At 45.5% G+C, this 19,200-nt stretch overlaps 1 protein-coding gene across 7 annotated transcripts in view; it reads right to left on the reverse strand.

Moving 5' to 3' along the window:
- CASZ1 (castor zinc finger 1) overlaps positions 1-19,200 on the reverse strand; it is a 337,439-nt gene that overhangs the window by 126,505 nt on the left and 191,734 nt on the right. For 5 of the 7 annotated variants that reach the window (XM_087878961.1, XM_087878965.1, XM_087878962.1 and 2 more), the window contains exon 1: positions 10,437-11,076. The exons of the other annotated variants lie outside the window; for them this stretch is intronic. In XM_087878961.1, the coding sequence (XP_087735087.1) occupies positions 10,437-10,485 (49 nt within the window). In that variant the 5' untranslated portion in view covers positions 10,486-11,076. Of the gene's footprint in view, positions 1-10,436; positions 11,077-19,200 lie in introns of those variants that run through there. 7 annotated transcript variants of the gene reach the window in all.

Genomic DNA, 19,200 nt, shown 5'->3' on the forward strand with positions numbered 1-19,200 from the left:
TGTCATCTCGGGGCCTGGTGAATTAAGACGACATCGGCATTTTTTATTGCTGAAGACGTCCAAATTGATCCGGTCTGCAGTGAACCGGAGGGGGTGCGCATGGCCAAAAGCCCCAACGACCGGAGGCAGGATTGGGGACCTAACCCAGGTTTAAAAAAAAAAAAAAAAAGGGAAAAAAATCCACTTTTTTTTTTTGCTAGTTCTAACTCCCTCCTCCCCTTTTTTTTTCTTCTTCTTCTTGAAATTCAGCCATTCCCTCAAATGTGGAAATGATTCTATCAATGGTGGCCTGACCACATCCTGAACGAGCCGAGTGGTTGTTTTGATGATGTCGCCCTTGGGAGCTGCCAACTTGTCTGGTGCTTTCAGTGAGAAGGCAGCCTTCCCCTGTCCTTACAACATCTCCCGGGCCGGCATTTGTCATCATCCCAGAACTGAACTGTCATTGGGCCAAACCTTATGATTCTTGACAAATGCATCTTTTCTTTTATGTACTCTGAGAGCGTATGCACCAAAGACAAATTCCTTGTGTGTCCAATCACACCTGGCCAATAAAGAATTCTATTCTATTCTATTCTATTCTATTCTATTCTATTCTATTCTATTCTATTCTATTCTATTCTATTCTATTCTATTCCATTCCATTCCATTCCATTCCATTCCATTCCATTCCATCCTATCCTATCCTATCCCATTCCATTCCATCTATTCTATTCTATTCCATATTTTGTATTCCATATTTTCTATTCTATTCTATTCTATTCTATTCTATTCTATTCTATTCTATTCTATTCTATTCCATATTTTGTATTCCATATTTTCTATTCTATTCTATTCTATTCTATTCTATTCTATTCTATCCTATCCTATCCTATCCTATCCTATCCCATTCCATTCCATCTATTCTATTCTATTCCATATTTTGTATTCCATATTTTCTATTCTATTCTATTCTATTCTATTCTATTCTATTCTATTCTATTCTATTCTATTCTATTCTATTCTATTCTATTCTATTCCATTCCATTCCATTCCATTCCATTCCATTCCATTCTGTATTTTCTATTCTATTCTATTCTATTCTATTCTATTCTATTCTATTCTATTCTATTCTATTCTATTCTATTCCATTCCATTCCATTCCATTCCATTCCATTCCATTCCATTCTGTATTTTCTATTCTATTCCATTCCATTCCATTCCATTCCATTCCATTCCATTCCATTCTATTCTATTCTATTCTATTCTAATCTAATCTAATCTAATCTAATTCTATTCTACTCTACTCTACTCTACTCTATTCCATTCCATTCCATTCCATTCCATTCCGATAAGGCGAAGACCCAATCAACATACAGGTAATCCCTCGATTTACATTCAGTGACAGTTCAAAATTAGAACGGCGCTGAAAAAAAAAGAGGGGTTGGACCGACCGGCCCTTTTTTCATACTTATGACCGTCGTAGTATCCCCGTGGTCAGCGATTGACGTTCAGAGGCTCGACAGCCGACTCGTATTTATGACGGCTGCTGGGTTCATTTTGCAACCTCCTGACAAGCAAAGTCAACGGAGAGCCCGGATTCATTTCCACTTGTTCATTCCAACGGCAGTTGTTAAATTAACCGAAAGTGGCAAGAAAAGTCGTAAAACAGGGACAAATTCACTTAACGGTGTTTTTTTTTTCCACTTAACATAAATTTTGGGCTCAGTGGTGCTCGTTAAACTGAGGACTACCTGTCCTGAACTCAACTCCCATAATCCCCTCGGTTAGGTCAGAGGGCGTCCCGTGGTGGGAAAAATCTGTCGGCAACATCCTCTTTTTCTTAAGAGGATGAATGAGGAAAAAAACAGCAGGGGATGCAAAAGAGAAAAGCTGTTTCTTTCACTCTTCCCCAGTTTTTCTTGCAGGAGCAGAATTCAGCCTAACCCTGCTGGGGGAGGAAAATAAAATAAAATAAAAAAAGACAGGAAAATTGCTGGCCCAGCATCTCTCCTTCAGAAGGAAAGAGACTTCTGATGAGATGGAGAGGTGGTAAAAGACGTCGCTGTTTGGGATGTCCCAGAGAAGAGGCTGGCGAGAGAAGCAGCTGTTCCATCGCCCAAAGGAGGAATTTTTTTTCTCTTCAAAAGGACAAAGGAGAAGCAGGCTCAATTTGCATTCTTCACATGGCCTCTCCGGTTGAAGGCATCTACTGGGCCAGAGAAAGAGAGGCAACATGCTGGATGGACTAAGTTAGGCCTAGGCTTGATCCACCTGAGCTAGTCTTTATGATCTCTCCATCCCATCAGAAAGGGGACACGGTGGCTCAGTGGCTAAGATGCTGAGCTTGTCGATCGAAAGGTCGGCAGTTCGGCGGTTCGAATCCCTAGTGCTGCGTAACAGGGTGAGCTCCCGTGATTTGTCCCAGCTTCTGCCAACCTAGCAGTTCGAAAGCACGTAAAAAATGCAAGTAGAAAAAATAGGGACCCCCTTTGGTGGGAAGGGAACAGTGTTCTGTGCGCCTTTGGCGTTGAGTCATGCCGGCCACATGACCATGGAGACGTCTTCGGACAGCGCTGGCTCTTCGGCTTTGAAACGGAGAGGAGCACCGCCCCCTAGAGTCGGGAACGACTGGCACGTATGTGCGAGGGAACCTTTACCGTTATTCCATCAGAAGTCCCTCCCCATCATAGGAACGCAAGAGGACAAAATAGGAATTGTTCACCTTTTGATACTGAAAGATTCACAGGTTCCACATTCTGGGCTACGACAGCATGTGATATATATATATATATTTAAAGACTCCAAAATCCATCGTAAGGAGGCAGCTTTGGATGCCAAGAAGGAGAGATGTTTTGGGCACTTACCAAAGCAAAGGCCTCCTCTGAGAAAGCAGCTTTCTCGAGGACCTCCCTGCTTTTTGGAGGTGCATTATGTCCTACCTATACCCTGGTCTCATCAACTCCATTAAAACGCATCTCCTCGGCTGCTCTTATTGTCAAGGATTCAATCGTGCTGCTTAATGACCTAGCTCTCTCGCTTTCGTATTTTGCTTTTCTTATTAAAATGTTTTTGAACGTTAAGCGGAAAGGCCATTACGAAGGTCCCTAATAAGTCACCATGGCGAGCAAGCAATCAAAATGCACCAATAATTACCGAGAGAACAGCCCTTGGATGTCTGTTGTGACATTAGAAAGCCCCACCTGCCAAGGACGTTGTGTCCTTTTACTCGGTTGCCCAACTTACTACCTATCTCCTCAAATCGATGAAGGAAGTCCTCCCACTAAAGCATCATTCAAAAGGGCATAAAAGGCAGAGAAAAGGACTATGCAGAGTTGTTTCAAAAGATGGGCTTTTTGCAATGGACATCTTTGTGGGCAGTTTAATGATCCCTCGGTCTGAGCATTGTTTTATCTGGACGCATTGAAGTTATGCTATGCTTCATAGCATAGCAACGAAGTTGAATTTCGCAAAGACACAGATTCACACAGGTGGGGAATCTGGAGATAAACGGATAAGGATCTGTGTGGTTTAATATCAGGTCTCAGGATGAGCACTGCACTAGAACACAGAAATTAGATTCCGTTTTTTTAAAAGAAAAATAAGGCTGTTTTTTTTTTAAAGTGAATATATTAGGAAGATGAATTTAAAACAGGCCTTCTTCTTAATGGACGTGTCCACTGTTAATTGACAATCCCAGAACATCCCTCTAATCCTACACTTTTTAATACAGATGGTGGAAGGGCATCATACGAAAGAGGTACATTTTAAGGTGGGATTCACACACTTGTGAATCAGGAGGCTTCCTCAAAAATGTATTAAACACACTTTTACATTTTAAGGTGGGATTCACACACTTGTGAATCAGGAGGCTTCCTCAAAAATGTATTAAACTGCAACACGCTGGACTAATGGAGAGTCTGACTTTTCATAGGTGACTTCGTTTCCTTAAATTCGGTTATCAAGTGCTGTTTTCATCCAGCCCCCTCACACACACACACACACACACATTGGTTAGGATTTGATTACTTGCAGAAATATTTTACAATGGAAGAACGGTTTTGAAAAAAATCGTATTTATTCCATGTGGGCAATAAAAGGCACCCAATGTTGCATGTGCCAAAGAAATTTTTTTACCCAAGTTAAGCAAACATACTTTGTTTGCATAATTTATCCTATTTCTCCTATGTAGCAGGATGATAGAAGGTGTATTAGGCATTGAACTCCTTTGCCCACAAGTATGTGTGTATATACCATCTCTCTCTCTCTCTCTCTCTCTCTCTCTATCTATCTATCTATCTATCTATCTATCTCTACTTATCTCTTTCTCTCTCTCTCTCTACCTTCCTATCTACCTACCTTCCTATCTCTCTCTCTCTCTTTATATTATCTATCTATCTATCTATCTATCTATCTATCTATCCATCCATCTCTCTACCTTCCTATCTACCTACCTATCTCTCTATCTCTCTCTCCCTATCTCTACCTTCCTATCTACCTACCTTCCTCTCTCGCTCTCTCTTTTATATCTATCTATCTATCTATCTATCTATCCATCCATCCATCCATCCATCCATCCCTCTACCTTCCTAGCTCACCTTCCTATCTCTCTCTCTCTCTTTATCTCTATCTATCTATCTATCTATCTATCTATCTATCTATCTATCTATCTATCTATCTCTACCTTCCTACCTACCTTCCTATCTCTCTCTCTATCTATCCATCTCTCTATCTTCCTCTCTACCTACCTATCTCTCTCTCTCCCTCTCTACCTTCCTATCTACCTACCTTCCTATATCTCTCTCTCTTTATATTATCTATCTATCATCTATCTATCTATCTATCTATCTATCTATCTATCTATCTATCTATCCATCCATCTCTCTACCTTCCTATCTACCTACCTATCTCTCTCTCTCTCTCCCTATCTCTACCTTCCTATCTACTTATCTTCCTATCTCTCTCTCTCTTTATATTATCTATCTATCTATCTGCATATCCCCACTGAAAATAGCTTTTTGAGATTATAGTATCAAACAGTCCATCTTCGCAGCTAATGAAACCCAGAAGCTGCACTGCTCCCAATGAAAACCGAATTCTGTATAAAAATTACAACACGAAGCGTGGAATATCACACACACACACGTCTAATCACACACGCACACCTATGTATACAGATAGCGAGGATTATTACACCGATTTGAAGATTGCTCCTTTGCCGAGAAAAAAGTGGAGAGCACTGAAAGACGGCACAAAAGTGGATTAATAGAGTTTTGTGTTTAACAACTTGCCTCGTCATCAGAGCAGGTAACAAATACCTCCACACAGGTGAGTAGGTGGACAGGAAGAGAAGAGACACAGGTATTCCTGTCCTCATTCCACTAATCTCTTTCCTATAAGCGTCTTCAAAACAAAAAAAAGTTCTCCGTTCTCACAGGGTGGCATCACAGAACAGAGGCAAAAAAGCCTCCAGTTTTAAGAATTCTAGGAAGGGGTTTTGTATAAAGTTAGACCAAGGAATCCACGCAAAATAATTGCTTGCATCCTAATAATTATCCTCGGTGTAATAATTCTGTTGTTTTTTTCCCCCCTTCGTCCACCTGACACCTTTTTCAACTCTAGCTCCAAAGGCACTGACAGCACACTTGTGTCGCCAATGACTCGTGGAGACTGACATATCCCACACACACACAAAAAAATATTAGGGTGCCAAGAAGAGCCTCGAAGGGATTGGCTGACCCACAGGCCTAGTGTCCTGCTAACCTCCATGCCGTTTCTGGGGCCTTGCCCTCCCACCCCCCTCCAGGGTCAGCCAACAGTCTTTAACTACTAGGGAAGTTCTATAATAATGATAACTTTATTGTCATTGTACGTGTATACCCATGTGACGAAATTCGCTTAACATCCAAAGACCAGGTCTAACACACATATAACGCAAAGACGTCTGTTCCCAGCAGATACACGTGGGAATGCCCACTTGTGTTTATTTTCTGCCCGCGTGACAGAGAAGCCTTCATCAGCTGGACGCTTTCGGAGTTCAGCACTGAGCGATGAGCAACGAAGCATGTCAGGAAGGGGCTTCCTTGACCTGTTTGCCAAAGGCAGCTTCCTTGGACTGTGGCTATTGGAACAGGGGGGGTCAGTGATCTACCTAAGTGGGGGGCTAAAGAAAAGTCTGGAGTGTGAACCTCAGATGCCTGCAAAGTATAGCTTCATTCTGAACCTTAAGAATTACACTTTTGGAAATAGAAACCCAGATGACACCAGAGTAAATGAAAAGGGTGGGATGGAAGGGGGGAAAAGAAAGAAGATAATAAGAATAAATGTACAATTCTGATAGATAGATAGATAGATAGATAGATAGATAGATAGATAGATAGACAGACAGACAGACAGACAGACAGACAGACAGACAGACAGATACTGATAGATAGAATACTGATAGATAGAATAAATCTGAAAAGAAACTGAAAGATATGATTAGAATACAGGAGTTGCTCGGATCCCAAAGAAGGAGAATATTCCACAGCAAAGATGATAGAAAGGAGAGAGGAGGAGAGGGTAGAAAGAGGAGAGGGAAGGAGAGGAAGGGAAGGAAGGGAAAAGGAGAGGAAGGAAGAATAGGGGACCAGGAGTAGGAGAGAAGGTGAGAAGGGGGAAAAGAAGAGAGGAGTGGGGAAAAGGAAGGGGAAGTAGGATGAGGTAGGAGAGGAGGAAGGAGAAAGTAGGAGAGGAGGGAGGGAAGGGAAAGAAAAAGAAAAGAAGAAGGGTTGTTGCGAAATGAAGGAAGAAAGAGTAAAAGAGCAACTCTTGAATGTAATTAAAATGCCTTATTTTAATGCTTTCTTTCAGGAAAACATGTATATGTAGGATTAATTATGTAGAAGAAAATGTACATTTCATATTAGGTGTATAAGAAATAAAACTGAAAAACTTTTCAAAAAAAAAAAAAGAATTACACTTTTGTAACAAACCTTTAAAATGAAAAGCCAAAGAAACCACACTTTTCTCCTTTAAATTAAATTTTTTTCCCTCAGCTTCTTCATAAAACAAGAGAAGTGCCCACACACAAATACATACACACCCTTAACGAGTGCATGTCAAGCCTACACATTAAGCCCTTGACCTAATAAAAGGAAAACATAAAATAAAATAAAACCACACACACGTATAAACACACACACACACAAACACACACCCAAGACTAAATCATTCTAGAAGCAAACATTTCAAAACAATGCATATTAAGTCCTTCCTGGTGCTTTTAATTCCGGGGCATGATACAGTGATAATTAAATAAAATTAAAGTTTTTTTCTTTGGAAAAAAAAATTAAATGCACACAACACACACACATATATAACTTCCATTCTTTTTTTTTTTTTTTTAAAAAAACCCAAAATAGCAGGTGCAAAGTTGAGGCCAGTTAATCATCAACCATTTTATTACAACTTATGAGTTATGAAGTTAAATACACCAAGTCATTGTCTCTTTGGATCTCCGGGCTTAAGAAGTTAGTTGGTTTGGCGGCCTATGTCTAACTGTAGTTATATGTTTTATTTTATTTTTTTCCATGGGGGAGGGGTGCAGAATGAGAAAAGTAAGGGAGGTTGACTGTCAACCCCACAACAAGAGTTATTTACCGCAGATTCGTTGCTTCTTAAAATGTCTTCCCGTTCCCAATTGTAACAGGATAAAGATGGGCAGATTGTAAAAATCTCTCCTTCACACACACAATCGCACCCACAATCACACAATCACACAGTGGCCCTCCACCCCGCTGCCAAGAAAAGGGGACTGAGAGAAGATGGCTGCTGCTGTCCTATTTGTGTGGTGTTAAAAGTAAGGCTGTTGTGGGGAGGGGGGAGGAATCTGGGTGGGGGGGTGCTAGAATCCACGAAAGTGCCTAAAAAGTTGGAAGTCCACATTCAGTTGTTTTGTTTGAGGCAGGGATGAAGAGGGAAATCTCAGGCAAGGACCAAAACAAACAAACCAACAAACTCTCTTTAAGACAACATCAAATTGGGTCTCCGGTGCGATCCGGGGTCATTATTTCCTCCGGTATGGATTCCTCCACCTCTACACACACATTCCCAAGAAGGAAACCCTCTGTAAATTCCACGGAAGGGAGGTTGGGCCGTGGGAACCTCAGAAGGCCCGAGCCCCCCCCCTTTCCCGGCCAGCTCTGTTGCAACCTGAATGCGACCCCCTGCTCCGACCCAACTCTCATCCATCCTCCCAAACAGAAGTGGGGGAGCTGGGGGGGGGGAATCACCTGGATGTCCCATTCCCCCACCCCCACCCACTCCGTCCTTTTCTAAATTTCACAGGGAGAGGACGGAAAAACAATTGAGCCAAGGTGTTAGGAAAGGCTCATTAAATGTAATAAGCAGCCTCCTCATCCGTCAGCAGCTTGTCCCAAATAAATTAAAATTCCTTTTCATTTAGACAGCACGCCGAGAACCTGACAAGCTACGTTTATGGACAGGATGGGAGAAGCTTATAAGAAAGGAGGAAAAAAAAAATAATTAAAGAGGGAGAGGGAGGGGAAAAAATATGCACAAAGGGAGAGAGAAAAAAACAACAACACAGAGAGAGCGAGCACAAAAGCAAAAGAAAAAGGGCAAACTGTGCTTTGAGAAAATCCATAGAATAAACTTCCTCCTTTCCTTTCTGCTGTAGGCTGGATCTTTCTTGCTCTCTCGTCTACTTCCCACTCCACCACCCTCTGGACAGTCACACGGCTCTTTGTCCTCATTAGCCGCAAAATAAACAGACCCCACATTCCGACAATCTCCCCCCCCCCCCCAAACCTTCTTCTTGGCCACCTTAAAAGCTGGGGCGGGAAGGAGGATGAGGAGGCCAAAGGCAGCAACTTCCGTAAAACTGAAAGAAAAGTGAAACAGCAGCCGACTTTTTGCACCTGACACAACGTCCCCCCTCAAGGGATCCCTTCCTTGCTCCTTTCCTTGGCAAGATCCCCCACCCCACCTGGAAGAGCTTCCCAACAGACACCCCCCCTCTCCTTTCTTCCCACCCACTTCCCCGTTCTCCGGCCGAGTGAGGAGCCGTCCATCACTCTTGTCAAACAAATCCTCGTCCTGAAAAAAGACACAGGCAATTTTTTCTCCAACCCCCCACCCCACCCCCCAACCGCAGGTCCGTTGGAAGCATGGGAAAGAAAAAGTTTCGGAGGAGAAGGGGTGGAGGAGGAGAGATGGGATTGGAGGTTTGGTGGGGGGGGTGGAGAAAGAAAGAAAGAAAGAAAGAGAAAGAGAGAGAGAGAGAGAGAGAGAGAGAGAGAGAAAGACTGTCACCAACTTGGTTTATCTAGGTGTTAGGAGGAAGAAAGGAAGGAAGGAAGGAAGAAAAAGAAAGAGAGAAAGAGAGAGAGAGAGAGAGAAAGAAAGAGAGAAAGAGAAAGAAAGAAAGACTGCTGCCAACTTGGTTTCTCTAGGTGTTAGGAGAAAGGAAGGAAAGAAGGAAGGGAAAAAAGAAAGAAAGAAAGAAAGAAAGAAAGAGAAAGAAAGACTGTCACCAACTTGGTTTCTCTAGATGTTAGGAGGAAGGAAGGAAGGAAAAGAAAGAAAGAAAAAGAAGGAAAGAAAGAAAGACTGTCACGAACTTGGTTTATCTAGGTGTTAGGAGGAAGGAAGGAAGGAAGGAAGGGAAAAAAGAAAGAAAGAAAGAAGGAAAGAGAAAGACTGTTGCCAACTTGGTTTCTCTAGGTGTTAGGAGAAAGGAAGGAAAGAAGGAAGGGGAAAAAAGAAAGAAAGAAAGAAAGAAAGAAAGAAAGAAAGAAAGAAAGAAAGAAAGAGAGAGAGAAAGAGAAAGACTGTCGCCAACTTCGTTTCTCTAGGTGTTAGGGGGAAGGAAGGAAGGAAAAGAAAGAAAGAAAAAGAAAGAAAAGCCCAACAACTGACAAAACCTCTGCGTGCAACACGAAACCGATCAGCTGTGCTTGCGAGTTGTTGTTTTTTTTTTAAATTCAACTAAAAGAGAAACTATTTATAGAGCTCGGAGCCCCGGCGCTGCGAAAGAGGCGCTCGCAGGAGGAGAGTTTGGGGGGGGGGGGCGGGCAGAAATAAAGGAAGGTGGGGAAGAGGGAGAAAGGCAGCGAAAGGCCGGGGGGGGAGGAAAAGGGGGGGAGGGATCCAAAAGAGAGAGAGAGAGAGAGAGAGAGAGAGAGAGAGAGAGAGAGAGAGAGAGAGAGAGAGAGAGAGAGAGAGAGAGAGAGAAGAAAAAGAGGGAGAAGAAAAAGAAGAAAAAGAAAAAGAAGAAAAAGAAAAGCAGCCGCTCCGCCTCCGCTTCGATCGCCGCCCCCCCCAACCAACACCCCCCACCACTTTTGCTCCCCTTCCAAAGTAGCCCCCCTCCCCTTTTCCAAAAAGAAAAGAAAAGAAAGGAAAGAAAAAAGAGAGAGAGGAGGCAAAGCAGCCCCAAAGGCTGCTGCGCTTACCATAGTCGGAGAGACGAAAGCCGAATTCACTTAAATAATCAACTTTCATAATACTTAATGAGCGCCTAATTGCCACGGAGGGCTCCCCCGGATGACAAGTTGGGTCAAAGCAGGGCTGATGTCATCGCCGGCTTGGCTTGGCTTGGCTTGGCTTGGCTTGGCTTGGCCGTGCCTGGGAAGCCACTTGGGCACCGGCGAGGACCTCGGTGGCGGCCAGGAGGAAGAGGGAGGGAGGGGGAGGGAGGGAGGACGGGCAGCTGTCAGCGGGGACGGTGATTGGCAGGCGTGGCCACGCCCCCGACCGGCCTCTCTCCCACCCCTCCCTTCTCACCCCCCCTCCCACCCGGCTGCGGGGCAGGTGGAAAGGAGCGCGCCGGGCGGCTCAGTCCCTGCCTGGCGGGGGAGAAGCCGGCTGGGCGGTCTCCGCCGCCGAGAGTCCCCCTCCCCTCCCCACCGCCGGAGGCCCCGGGGAAGGGGGATCCGCGATCGCCGGCGAGGAGGGGCTTTTTTGGGGGGGGGCCGAGCGGAGAGAGAGAGAGCGAGAGAGAAAGCGGGCAGAAAGCAAAAGCGAAAGTAAGCGCGCCGCTTCTGCTCGCTTCCCGATGGGGGAGAGCGAGGGATCCCGCAAGATTCTTTACCCCCCGCCCCCGCCGCCCAGATCCCGCAAGATTCTCCTACCCCCACTCCCTGGAGGAGTGACTTTTTCTGCTTTCTTTCTTTCTTTCTTTCTTTTCTTTCTTTTTCCTTTCTTTCCTTCTTTCTTCCTCCCTCCCTTCTTTCCTCCCTTCCTTTTCTTTCTTTCTTTCCTCCCTCCCTCCCTCTCTCCCTTTCCTTTTCTTCCTTCCTTCCTTCTCTTTCTTTCTTTCCTTCCTTCCTTCTTTTCTCTTTCCTTCCTCCCTCCCTTCTTTTCTTTCTTTTTCCTTTCTTTCCTTCTTCCTTCCTCCCTCCCTTCTTTCTTTCCTTCCTTCCTTTTCTTTCTTTCTTTCCTCCCTCTCTCCCTTTCCTTTTCTTCCTTCCTTCCTTCTTTCTTTCTTTCCTTCCTTCCTTCTTTTCTCTTTCCTTCCTCCCTCCCTTCTTTTCTTTCTTTCTTTTTCCTTTCTTTCCTTCTTCCTTCCTCCCTCCCTTCTTCCTTCCTCCCTCCCTTCCTTCTTTCCTTTTCTTTCTTTCCTCCCTCTCTCCCCTTCCTTCCTTCCTTCCTCCCTCCCTCCCTCCCTCCTTTCCTTTCCTCCCTCCCTCCCTCCCTCTCTCTCTCTCTCTCTCTTTCTTTTTCCTGTCCAATATTTCAATTTCACCTTTTAGGGCAGAAAGTTCTCCCGAGGCGGATCGCAGGCAGAATTAAAACGTCAAAGGCATTGGAAACGTCAATGTGAGGTCGCCGAATGGAAGTGGCAGAGCACAAAGCGTTTTTCCAATCTACGGAAACTTATTTTAAAACGGAGGGGCGGCGGAGTAAAAAGATGTGAAAATCCAAGAGTTTTTACTGAACAGGGTTTCCTGGACTCATCTTACAACAGTTCGTTTAGTGACCGTTTGAAGTTTAGGATGCTGGAAACAAAAGGGACTTTTTGACAATTTTTCATGCTGTAGTCTCCCCCCATGGTCAAAATTCAAATGTTTTGGAATTGACGTATATATTTCAAGGGTGAAATCCAGCAGGTTCTGACAGGTTCTGGAGAACCGGTAGCGGAAATTTTGAGTAGTTCGGAGAACCGGCAAATCCCACCTCTGGCTGGCCCCAGAGTGGGGTGGGAATGGAGATATTGCAGTATCCTTCCCCTGTCATGCCCACCAAGCCACGCTCACAGAATCGGTAGTAAACAAAGCTGCTACCACTCCCCCTGAACTCAGAGATACAACTCTTGGATGGCAAGAAACTCCCTGGACAAAATAAATGCTAATCTGCGGAAATCAATCAATCGACCAATCAGAATGGAGATGGAAGGGACCCCCGGAAGTCTTCTAGTCCAATTTCCTGCTCGAACAGGAAACTCTATACAATTTCAGACAAGTGATTGTCCAGTTTTTTCTTAAAACCTTCCAGTGATGGAGCACCCACAATTTCTGGAGCAAGGGTGCTATTCAGCAGGTTCTGGCGAACCGGTAGCGGAAATTTGGATTAGTTCGGAGAACCGGCAAATACCACTTCTGGCTGGCCCCAGAGTGGGGTGGGAATGGAGATTTTTGCAATATCCTTCCACCAGGAGTGGGGAGGGAATGGGGGATTTTGCAATATCCTTCTCCTGCCACGCCCACCAAGCCACACCCACAGAACTGGTAATAAAAAAAATGGAATTCCACCACTGTTCTGGAGGCAACTTCTGTTCCACTTGTTAATTGTCCTCCCTGTTAGGAAGTTCCTCCTTAATTCCAGGCTGCTTCTCTCCTTGATTAGTTTCCATCCATTGCTCCTTGTCCTGCCTTCGGGTGCTTTGGAAATGGTAGGCCTTGGGGGGGGGGAGTTTCTTAGCGGTAGCAGGAAGAGAGAAAGGACTTCCAGGTCAATGAACCTTCAAGCATGGGGAATATCAAAGCTGGCACTCTTCCAGTGCTCTATTCTAAATTGCAGCTGCGTTGTACAGGCCTTCAATGGGGGACGGAGAGATAAATACCAACTTCACTGGAGCAGGGGATTTCTTTACGGCTGCGGTCTAACTTTGGTCTAACTAATTCTGGGCACAACAGTTCCCATGTCTATGGGAAGGCTGAAGGAAGCCCTTTGCCAGTTGAGGACGGGCAATTCGGTAGACTTGGCAGCATCTCTTGCCAACCGGACCGGTTGCTGGGCACGGAGGGATTCCCTCAAGCAGTTAAGCAGGCTGCTCTTTTACCAGTTTTAAAAGTTGGCATCCCTGCCCTTCTTCTTTTTGGAGAGTTTTCCACCATCGGAGAACCCAGCCAACCCCAAACAGGATGTTTAAAGGAAGGGGAGGGTGGGGAAGGATACCAATTTAAATCAGATAAATAACTTGGCGGTTTGTTTTAAAGACTTTATTTATTCAGCTCACCTAGGAACCATGCCTAACATTCTTTAATGTAAAATAAAGTAATAAGGTGTTCACCGTACACTCTTCTCCCTCCCCTCTCTCCCTCCCAGGGGTAAAATCCAGCAGGTTCTGACAGGTTCTGGAGAACTGGTAGCGGAAATTTTGAGCAGTTTGGAGAACCGGCAAATGCCACCTCTGGCTGGCCCCCGAGTGGGGTGGGAATGAAGATTTTGCAGTATCCTTCCCCTGGAGTGGGGTGGAAATGGAGATTTTGCAATATCTTTCCCCTGCCACGCCCACCAAGCCATGCCATGCCCACCAAGCCACGCCCACAGAACCGGTAGTAAAGAAATGTGAATTTCACCACTGGAAAAGAGCCCCAGATTTATGTCTACAGGAGGACAGGGCAGCTATGGCAATGTTTAATTAATCGACGTTTCCAGATTTCAAATAAATCCACGCAAAATCCTACAGAAATTCAGAGAAGTACCCACAACTCTGTTTTGGGTTTCCTTTTGTCACACCATGCATGCTGTACGAGTAATGTGTGAAAAGACAGCAGATTTCCCTTCCCCTGGGCAAATCCCACCCACTCCTCACCCCCCCCCCAGTCCTCTGCTTGCATTTAAATATGGATGGAGTTTAACCAAGCACAAAACCACTCCTGCAACTACAGGTTGAGCCTCCTTAATTGCCTGAGCACTTGAGAAGTTACTTAGCTATTAAAGACTGCTCCACTGCAACTCCACTACTGTCTTGAATGGGCCTTAGATCCAGCACACTAACCTTAACTGAGAGATAGAGGGGAGAGGAGGAGGAGGAGGAGGAGGAGGAGAAGGAGAAGGAGAGACAAGAAGATGAGAAGAAGAAAAGGGAGAAGGAGGAGGAGGAGGAGGAGGAGAGAAGAAGAAGAAAAGATGAGAAGAGAAGACAAGAAGAAGATGAGAAGAAGGAGAAGGAGAAAAAGAAGAGAAGAAGAAAAGAAGAGAAGAAGACGAGAAGAAGAGAAGACAAGAAGATGAGAAGAAGAAAAGGGAGAAGGAGGAGGAGGAGAAGAAGAAAAGATGAGAAGAAGAGAAGAAGAAAAGATGAGAAGAGAAGACAAGAAGATGAGAAGAAAAAGGAGAAGAAGGAAGAGAAGAAGAAAAAAGAAGAAAAGAGAAGAAGACGAGAAGAAAAGGGAGAAGGAGGAGGAGGAGAAGAAAAGATGAGAAGAAGAGAAGGAGAGAAGAAGAAAAGAGAAGAAGATGAGAAGAAGAGAAGAAGAAAAGAGAAGATGAGAAGAGAAGATGAGAAGAAGAGAAGACAAGAAGAAGATGAGAAGAAGAAAAGGGAGAAGGAGGAGAAGAAGAGGAGGAGGAGGTGGTGATCGATCGGAGAGGGACGGGGAGAGAGAGAGAGAAAGAGGGACGGAAGGAGGGAGGGGGGAGAGAGGGTGAGGGAGAGGTGGCAATGGGAACATCCACCCGTATTATACTCCTGTATGATTTATTCAGGCGGTGACAAGAAAAATGCACTCTGCCCCTGTGCAGGGGAATCCAATGGCAGCCCTCGTCTTGAAAACGCAGGCCTGAGGGTCCATAGCTAGAGTTGGGCCTCAGGGAGCCACTGCCTGGCAGGCAGGATCATCTGCCTAAGCTCAGGAAGCGGTAGTATTATTTGTCTTAAGTCTCTGGGACTAAAGACAGGCATCCTGCAGCTAAGTTCAACTGCGCCCCGTGGTAGTTTAATCAGTGTGTGTGTGTGTGTGTGTGTGTGTATGTGTAGCATCTCCCTAGGCAGTGAACTCATCTCCTACACAAAAGGCTTTTGGGAAGAGCTAGTTCTGACTCTTAAACCTTGAATGTATGCTCCGATTCAGACTTTCATGGCTGCATACGATGTGACCGGTGGGATTCAACTGGTTCGCTCCGATTCGGGAGAACCGGTTGTTCACTTTCTAAGCAGTTAGGAGACCCGGTTGTTGGAGGAAATCTTATTTTGTTTTTTCCCCACTTTACAGGGCTAATCCTGTAAGGAAGGCAGGAAGGAAACATTCTGGTGGTGTTTCTAGCCTGATCTGTATTGCCCTGCTTACAGAAACTGCCTCTCGGGTTAACTCTTATTACATTGTAACATTGAAGCGCCCATTGACATGAGTGACGTTGAGTTGGCCATGCCCACACAGTCACATGACCACCGAGCCACGCCTACCCAGTTGGTCATTAGGGCAGAGAACCGGTTGTTAAATTTGAATTCCACCACTGGCATGTGGCCCTCATAACAGAGTTTTAAGTAATTCTAACTTCTGCAAAAAAAAACCTGGATTGCATGGTGACATGGAACTGCTATGCCCCTATTCTTGGAGGTGACTTAGAGCTCTCTTAACTTCCAAAAGAGTTGGCTCGCCCGCTTGGCATTCTAAAAGTTTAAAATATTCAAGGCCACCAAGTGTATAACAGCACAGGGATGAGCAAGGAGGATGAAAGATGATATTAGTGATTAATTATTATTATAATAATAATGAAAAGATGGATACTTGAAGCGTTAGAGTGATTAAGTTCTGAGAAGCTACAAGTTTGAGTGCTGATCTCGTCTTGCACCAAATGGCTGCCACCCAAACCTAGTTCTTTATTTAAAACTGCTAAGGCATTGCCTCATTCCTAGGATTCCTGGCAAAGCTACACAGAAAATAAAATAAGTCATGCTTATAGTCAAGGCTATGGTTTTCCCAGTTGCAATGTATGGTTGTGAAAGTTGGACCATAAGGAAGGTTGAGCGTCAAAGAATGGAGGCCTTTGAACTCTGGTGCTGGAGAAGACTGCTGCGAGTCCCTTGGACTGCAAGGCCATCCAACCGGTCAGTCCTAGAGGAGATCAACCCTGACTGCTCTTTAGAAGGCCAAGATCCTGAAGAGGAAACTCAAATCCTTTGGCCACCTAATGAGAAGGAAGGACTCCCTGGAGAAGAGCCTAATGCTGGGGAACGATGGAGGGCAAAAGAAGAAGGGGACGGCAGAGAACGAGGTGGCTGGATGGAGTCACCGAAGCAGTTGGCGTGAGTTTAAATGGTCTCCAGGGGATGGTAGAGGACAGGAAGGCCTGGAGGAACGTTGTCCATGGGGTCGCGATGGGTCGGACATGACTTCACAACAACAACCAAGCTCTACAACCAAAAGCCGACATCCTATTATGTTTTTTAAGGAAATAAAACAATTTCTCCTGGAGCCCAGACTATCCATGATGGAAATCTGAAGAGGTGCGCGTAGGCAGGGTTCCTTGGGATGCGGTGAACGAAGAGCAGCCCTAAAGAAGAAAGGGAGGATTTGGATTCAGGTTGTAGAGCTTGTGAGGACTTCCTAGAGCTGATCCTTTTTCAGGACGTGATCGTTTGGTCAGTGGGTGCTCAAGCAGTGCTCCAGTGGTGGGTTTCAACTGGTGTTACCACCAGTTCGCTTCGCGCACATGCTTTGTGGGCAATTTGCTTCACTAGCACACATGTCAAACTTGTGCCGAGCGCATTGCATTTTAGAACAGCTGAGGCGCGGCAATACGCTCTGCAGCACCAATCAGCTGGGCTAAAAATGAACAAATATCAGTAGGTATAACGTAGGGGTGGGCGGGAGGGCCCAGCTGATGGTCGGAGCGAACCGGTTCACTCTCACCTCACCGTCACCGTTACCGGCTCCCCCGAACCGGGGCAAACCGGTGGCAACCCACCACTGCAGTGCTCCTAGACCCGTGATGGCAAACCTATAGCATGCGTGCCAGAGATGGTACGCAACGCCCTCTCTGTGGGCACCCACACTGTTGCCAGCTGCTCTTCTGGTTTCCAGCACGCACATATGCTCCAGCCAGCTGGTCTTCGTGGGTGCTGGAGTGCCAGGAAACAGCCTGAAAACGGACCAAAAAACGGCCTGAAAATGGCTTGAAAAAGGCCCCAAAACTGCCCGAAAAATAGCCTGAAAATGGACCAAAAACAGCCTGAAAAGGGCCTGAAAAACAATCTGAAAACGGCCCAAAACCAGCCAGAAAATGGCCTGGAAAATGGCCCCAAAAAGCCAAAAAACAGGCATGCATGCGCCGGCAAGCTGGTCTTCGGCTTTCTGGCATTCCGGCGCATACATGCATACACGTTTCAGTTTGGGCACTTGGTGATAAAAAGGTTTGGTGTCCCTGTCCTAGACAGTCAGAAAGTGATCTTGGAAACCAACTGGATTCATGAAAAGCAGGTAAGAGACTCTAGTCAAGGGGCTCTCCCATCATTGCAAGACTTCTCACGATCCAGGCTGCACCCATGGAAATGTTACTGTAGAATTTGCGCTAGGAGAAACGTGCACATCTGTCAGTGTAGGGAGTCCTCAACTTGCAACCATTTGCTTAGTGTCCATTCGAAGTTACAACGGCACTGAAAAACGGGACTTAATGACCGTTTTTTCACACTTACGACAATTGCGGCCTGATCAAAATTCAAGACGCTTGGCAAACTGGCTCATATTTATGACGGTTGCAGCAGCGTCCCGGGGTTGTGTGATTTTTCCCCTTCTGACAAGCCAAGTCAACGGGGAAGCCAGATTCGCTTAACAACCGTGTGACTGCGGGGATTCACTTAACGAATGTGGTGAGAAAGGTCGTAAAACGGGGACAAAACTCAACTTGTCTCACCCAGCAAGGGAAATTTTGGGCTCAGTTGTGGTCGTTAAGTCGAGGACAGCCTGCATTCCCTAACCCATCCGGCTGGCCGCTACTGAAAATCCAAACTCCCCGAATCAGACCTTCAAAATCACAACTCCTTTCCAACTTTTTTTGAGAGAGACCTATCACGTTCCGGAGCCTCGCCTGTTTTCCTCTTATCGTGGCAGCGTCTTTCAAAAAAAAAAAAAAAAAAAAGAACTGATTTTCCACTTTTTGTGGGGGGTCAGGAGGGCCCCCCTCCCCCATCTGCACGCTGTCTCCCGAAGACGTTTCTTTCCGTCTCTCTCTGCCTGCCTGCAGGAAAGGTGATTTTTCTCTCCCTTCCTCGATTTGGTAATCTATTGGGCAAACGGAGTCGCCCTCTTTCAGTCAGTTTCTTTCTTTCTTTCTTTTTTTTTGATGAGGATTTCGTAAAGGGAGGCGCCTAGAGGCCTAGGCGTCAGGCATGGCAGACACCCCGTGCGCTCTTCTCCTCCAATTCCAGCTCTTTCCCTCCTGGATCGGCTTCCAATTGCTTCACTGGCATCATGACATGGCAGAAAGAGTATTGCCAAACCCAGCACATTAAGTATCAGGGCATAGGGCTGGGCCCCCTAGAGCAAATAAGCTGGCAGAATTGCGGCACGGCATATGCGCCAATCCTTGGCTAAATCACTTCGTAATCTTCCCCTCCCATTCCCATTTCCAAGCTGGTTTCCACTCAGGCAGCTGCAATGCCATCCCCTTCCAATTCTTCTTCTTCTTGTTGTGTCATATCCGTCATCGGATGTTGGCGATCACGTTGGCGATCCTATTTTTGTCAACAGCCCGTGTGAAAAAGTGCGGCCGAGTTTTATCCAAACCGGTCCTTTAAGTTTTGAAGCCACGATGTTCTTATTCTGCCTGGACCTCGTTTGCCTTCAATCTTTCCTTTTTTTAAAAAAAATTTGATTTATATGCCGCCCTTCTCCGGAGACTCAGGGTGGCTTACAATGCGTTAAGCAATAGCCTTCATCCTTTTGTATATTTTATACAAAGTCAGCTTATTGCCCCCACAAACCGGGTCCTCAATTTACCTACCTTAGAAAGGATGGAAGGCTGAGTCAACCTTGAGCCTGGGGAGATTCG

Source organism: Pantherophis guttatus, chromosome 15 (assembly GCF_059756535.1).
Source record: "Pantherophis guttatus breed Tessera chromosome 15, ASM5975653v1, whole genome shotgun sequence".
Classification (NCBI taxonomy): domain Eukaryota; kingdom Metazoa; phylum Chordata; class Lepidosauria; order Squamata; family Colubridae; genus Pantherophis; species Pantherophis guttatus.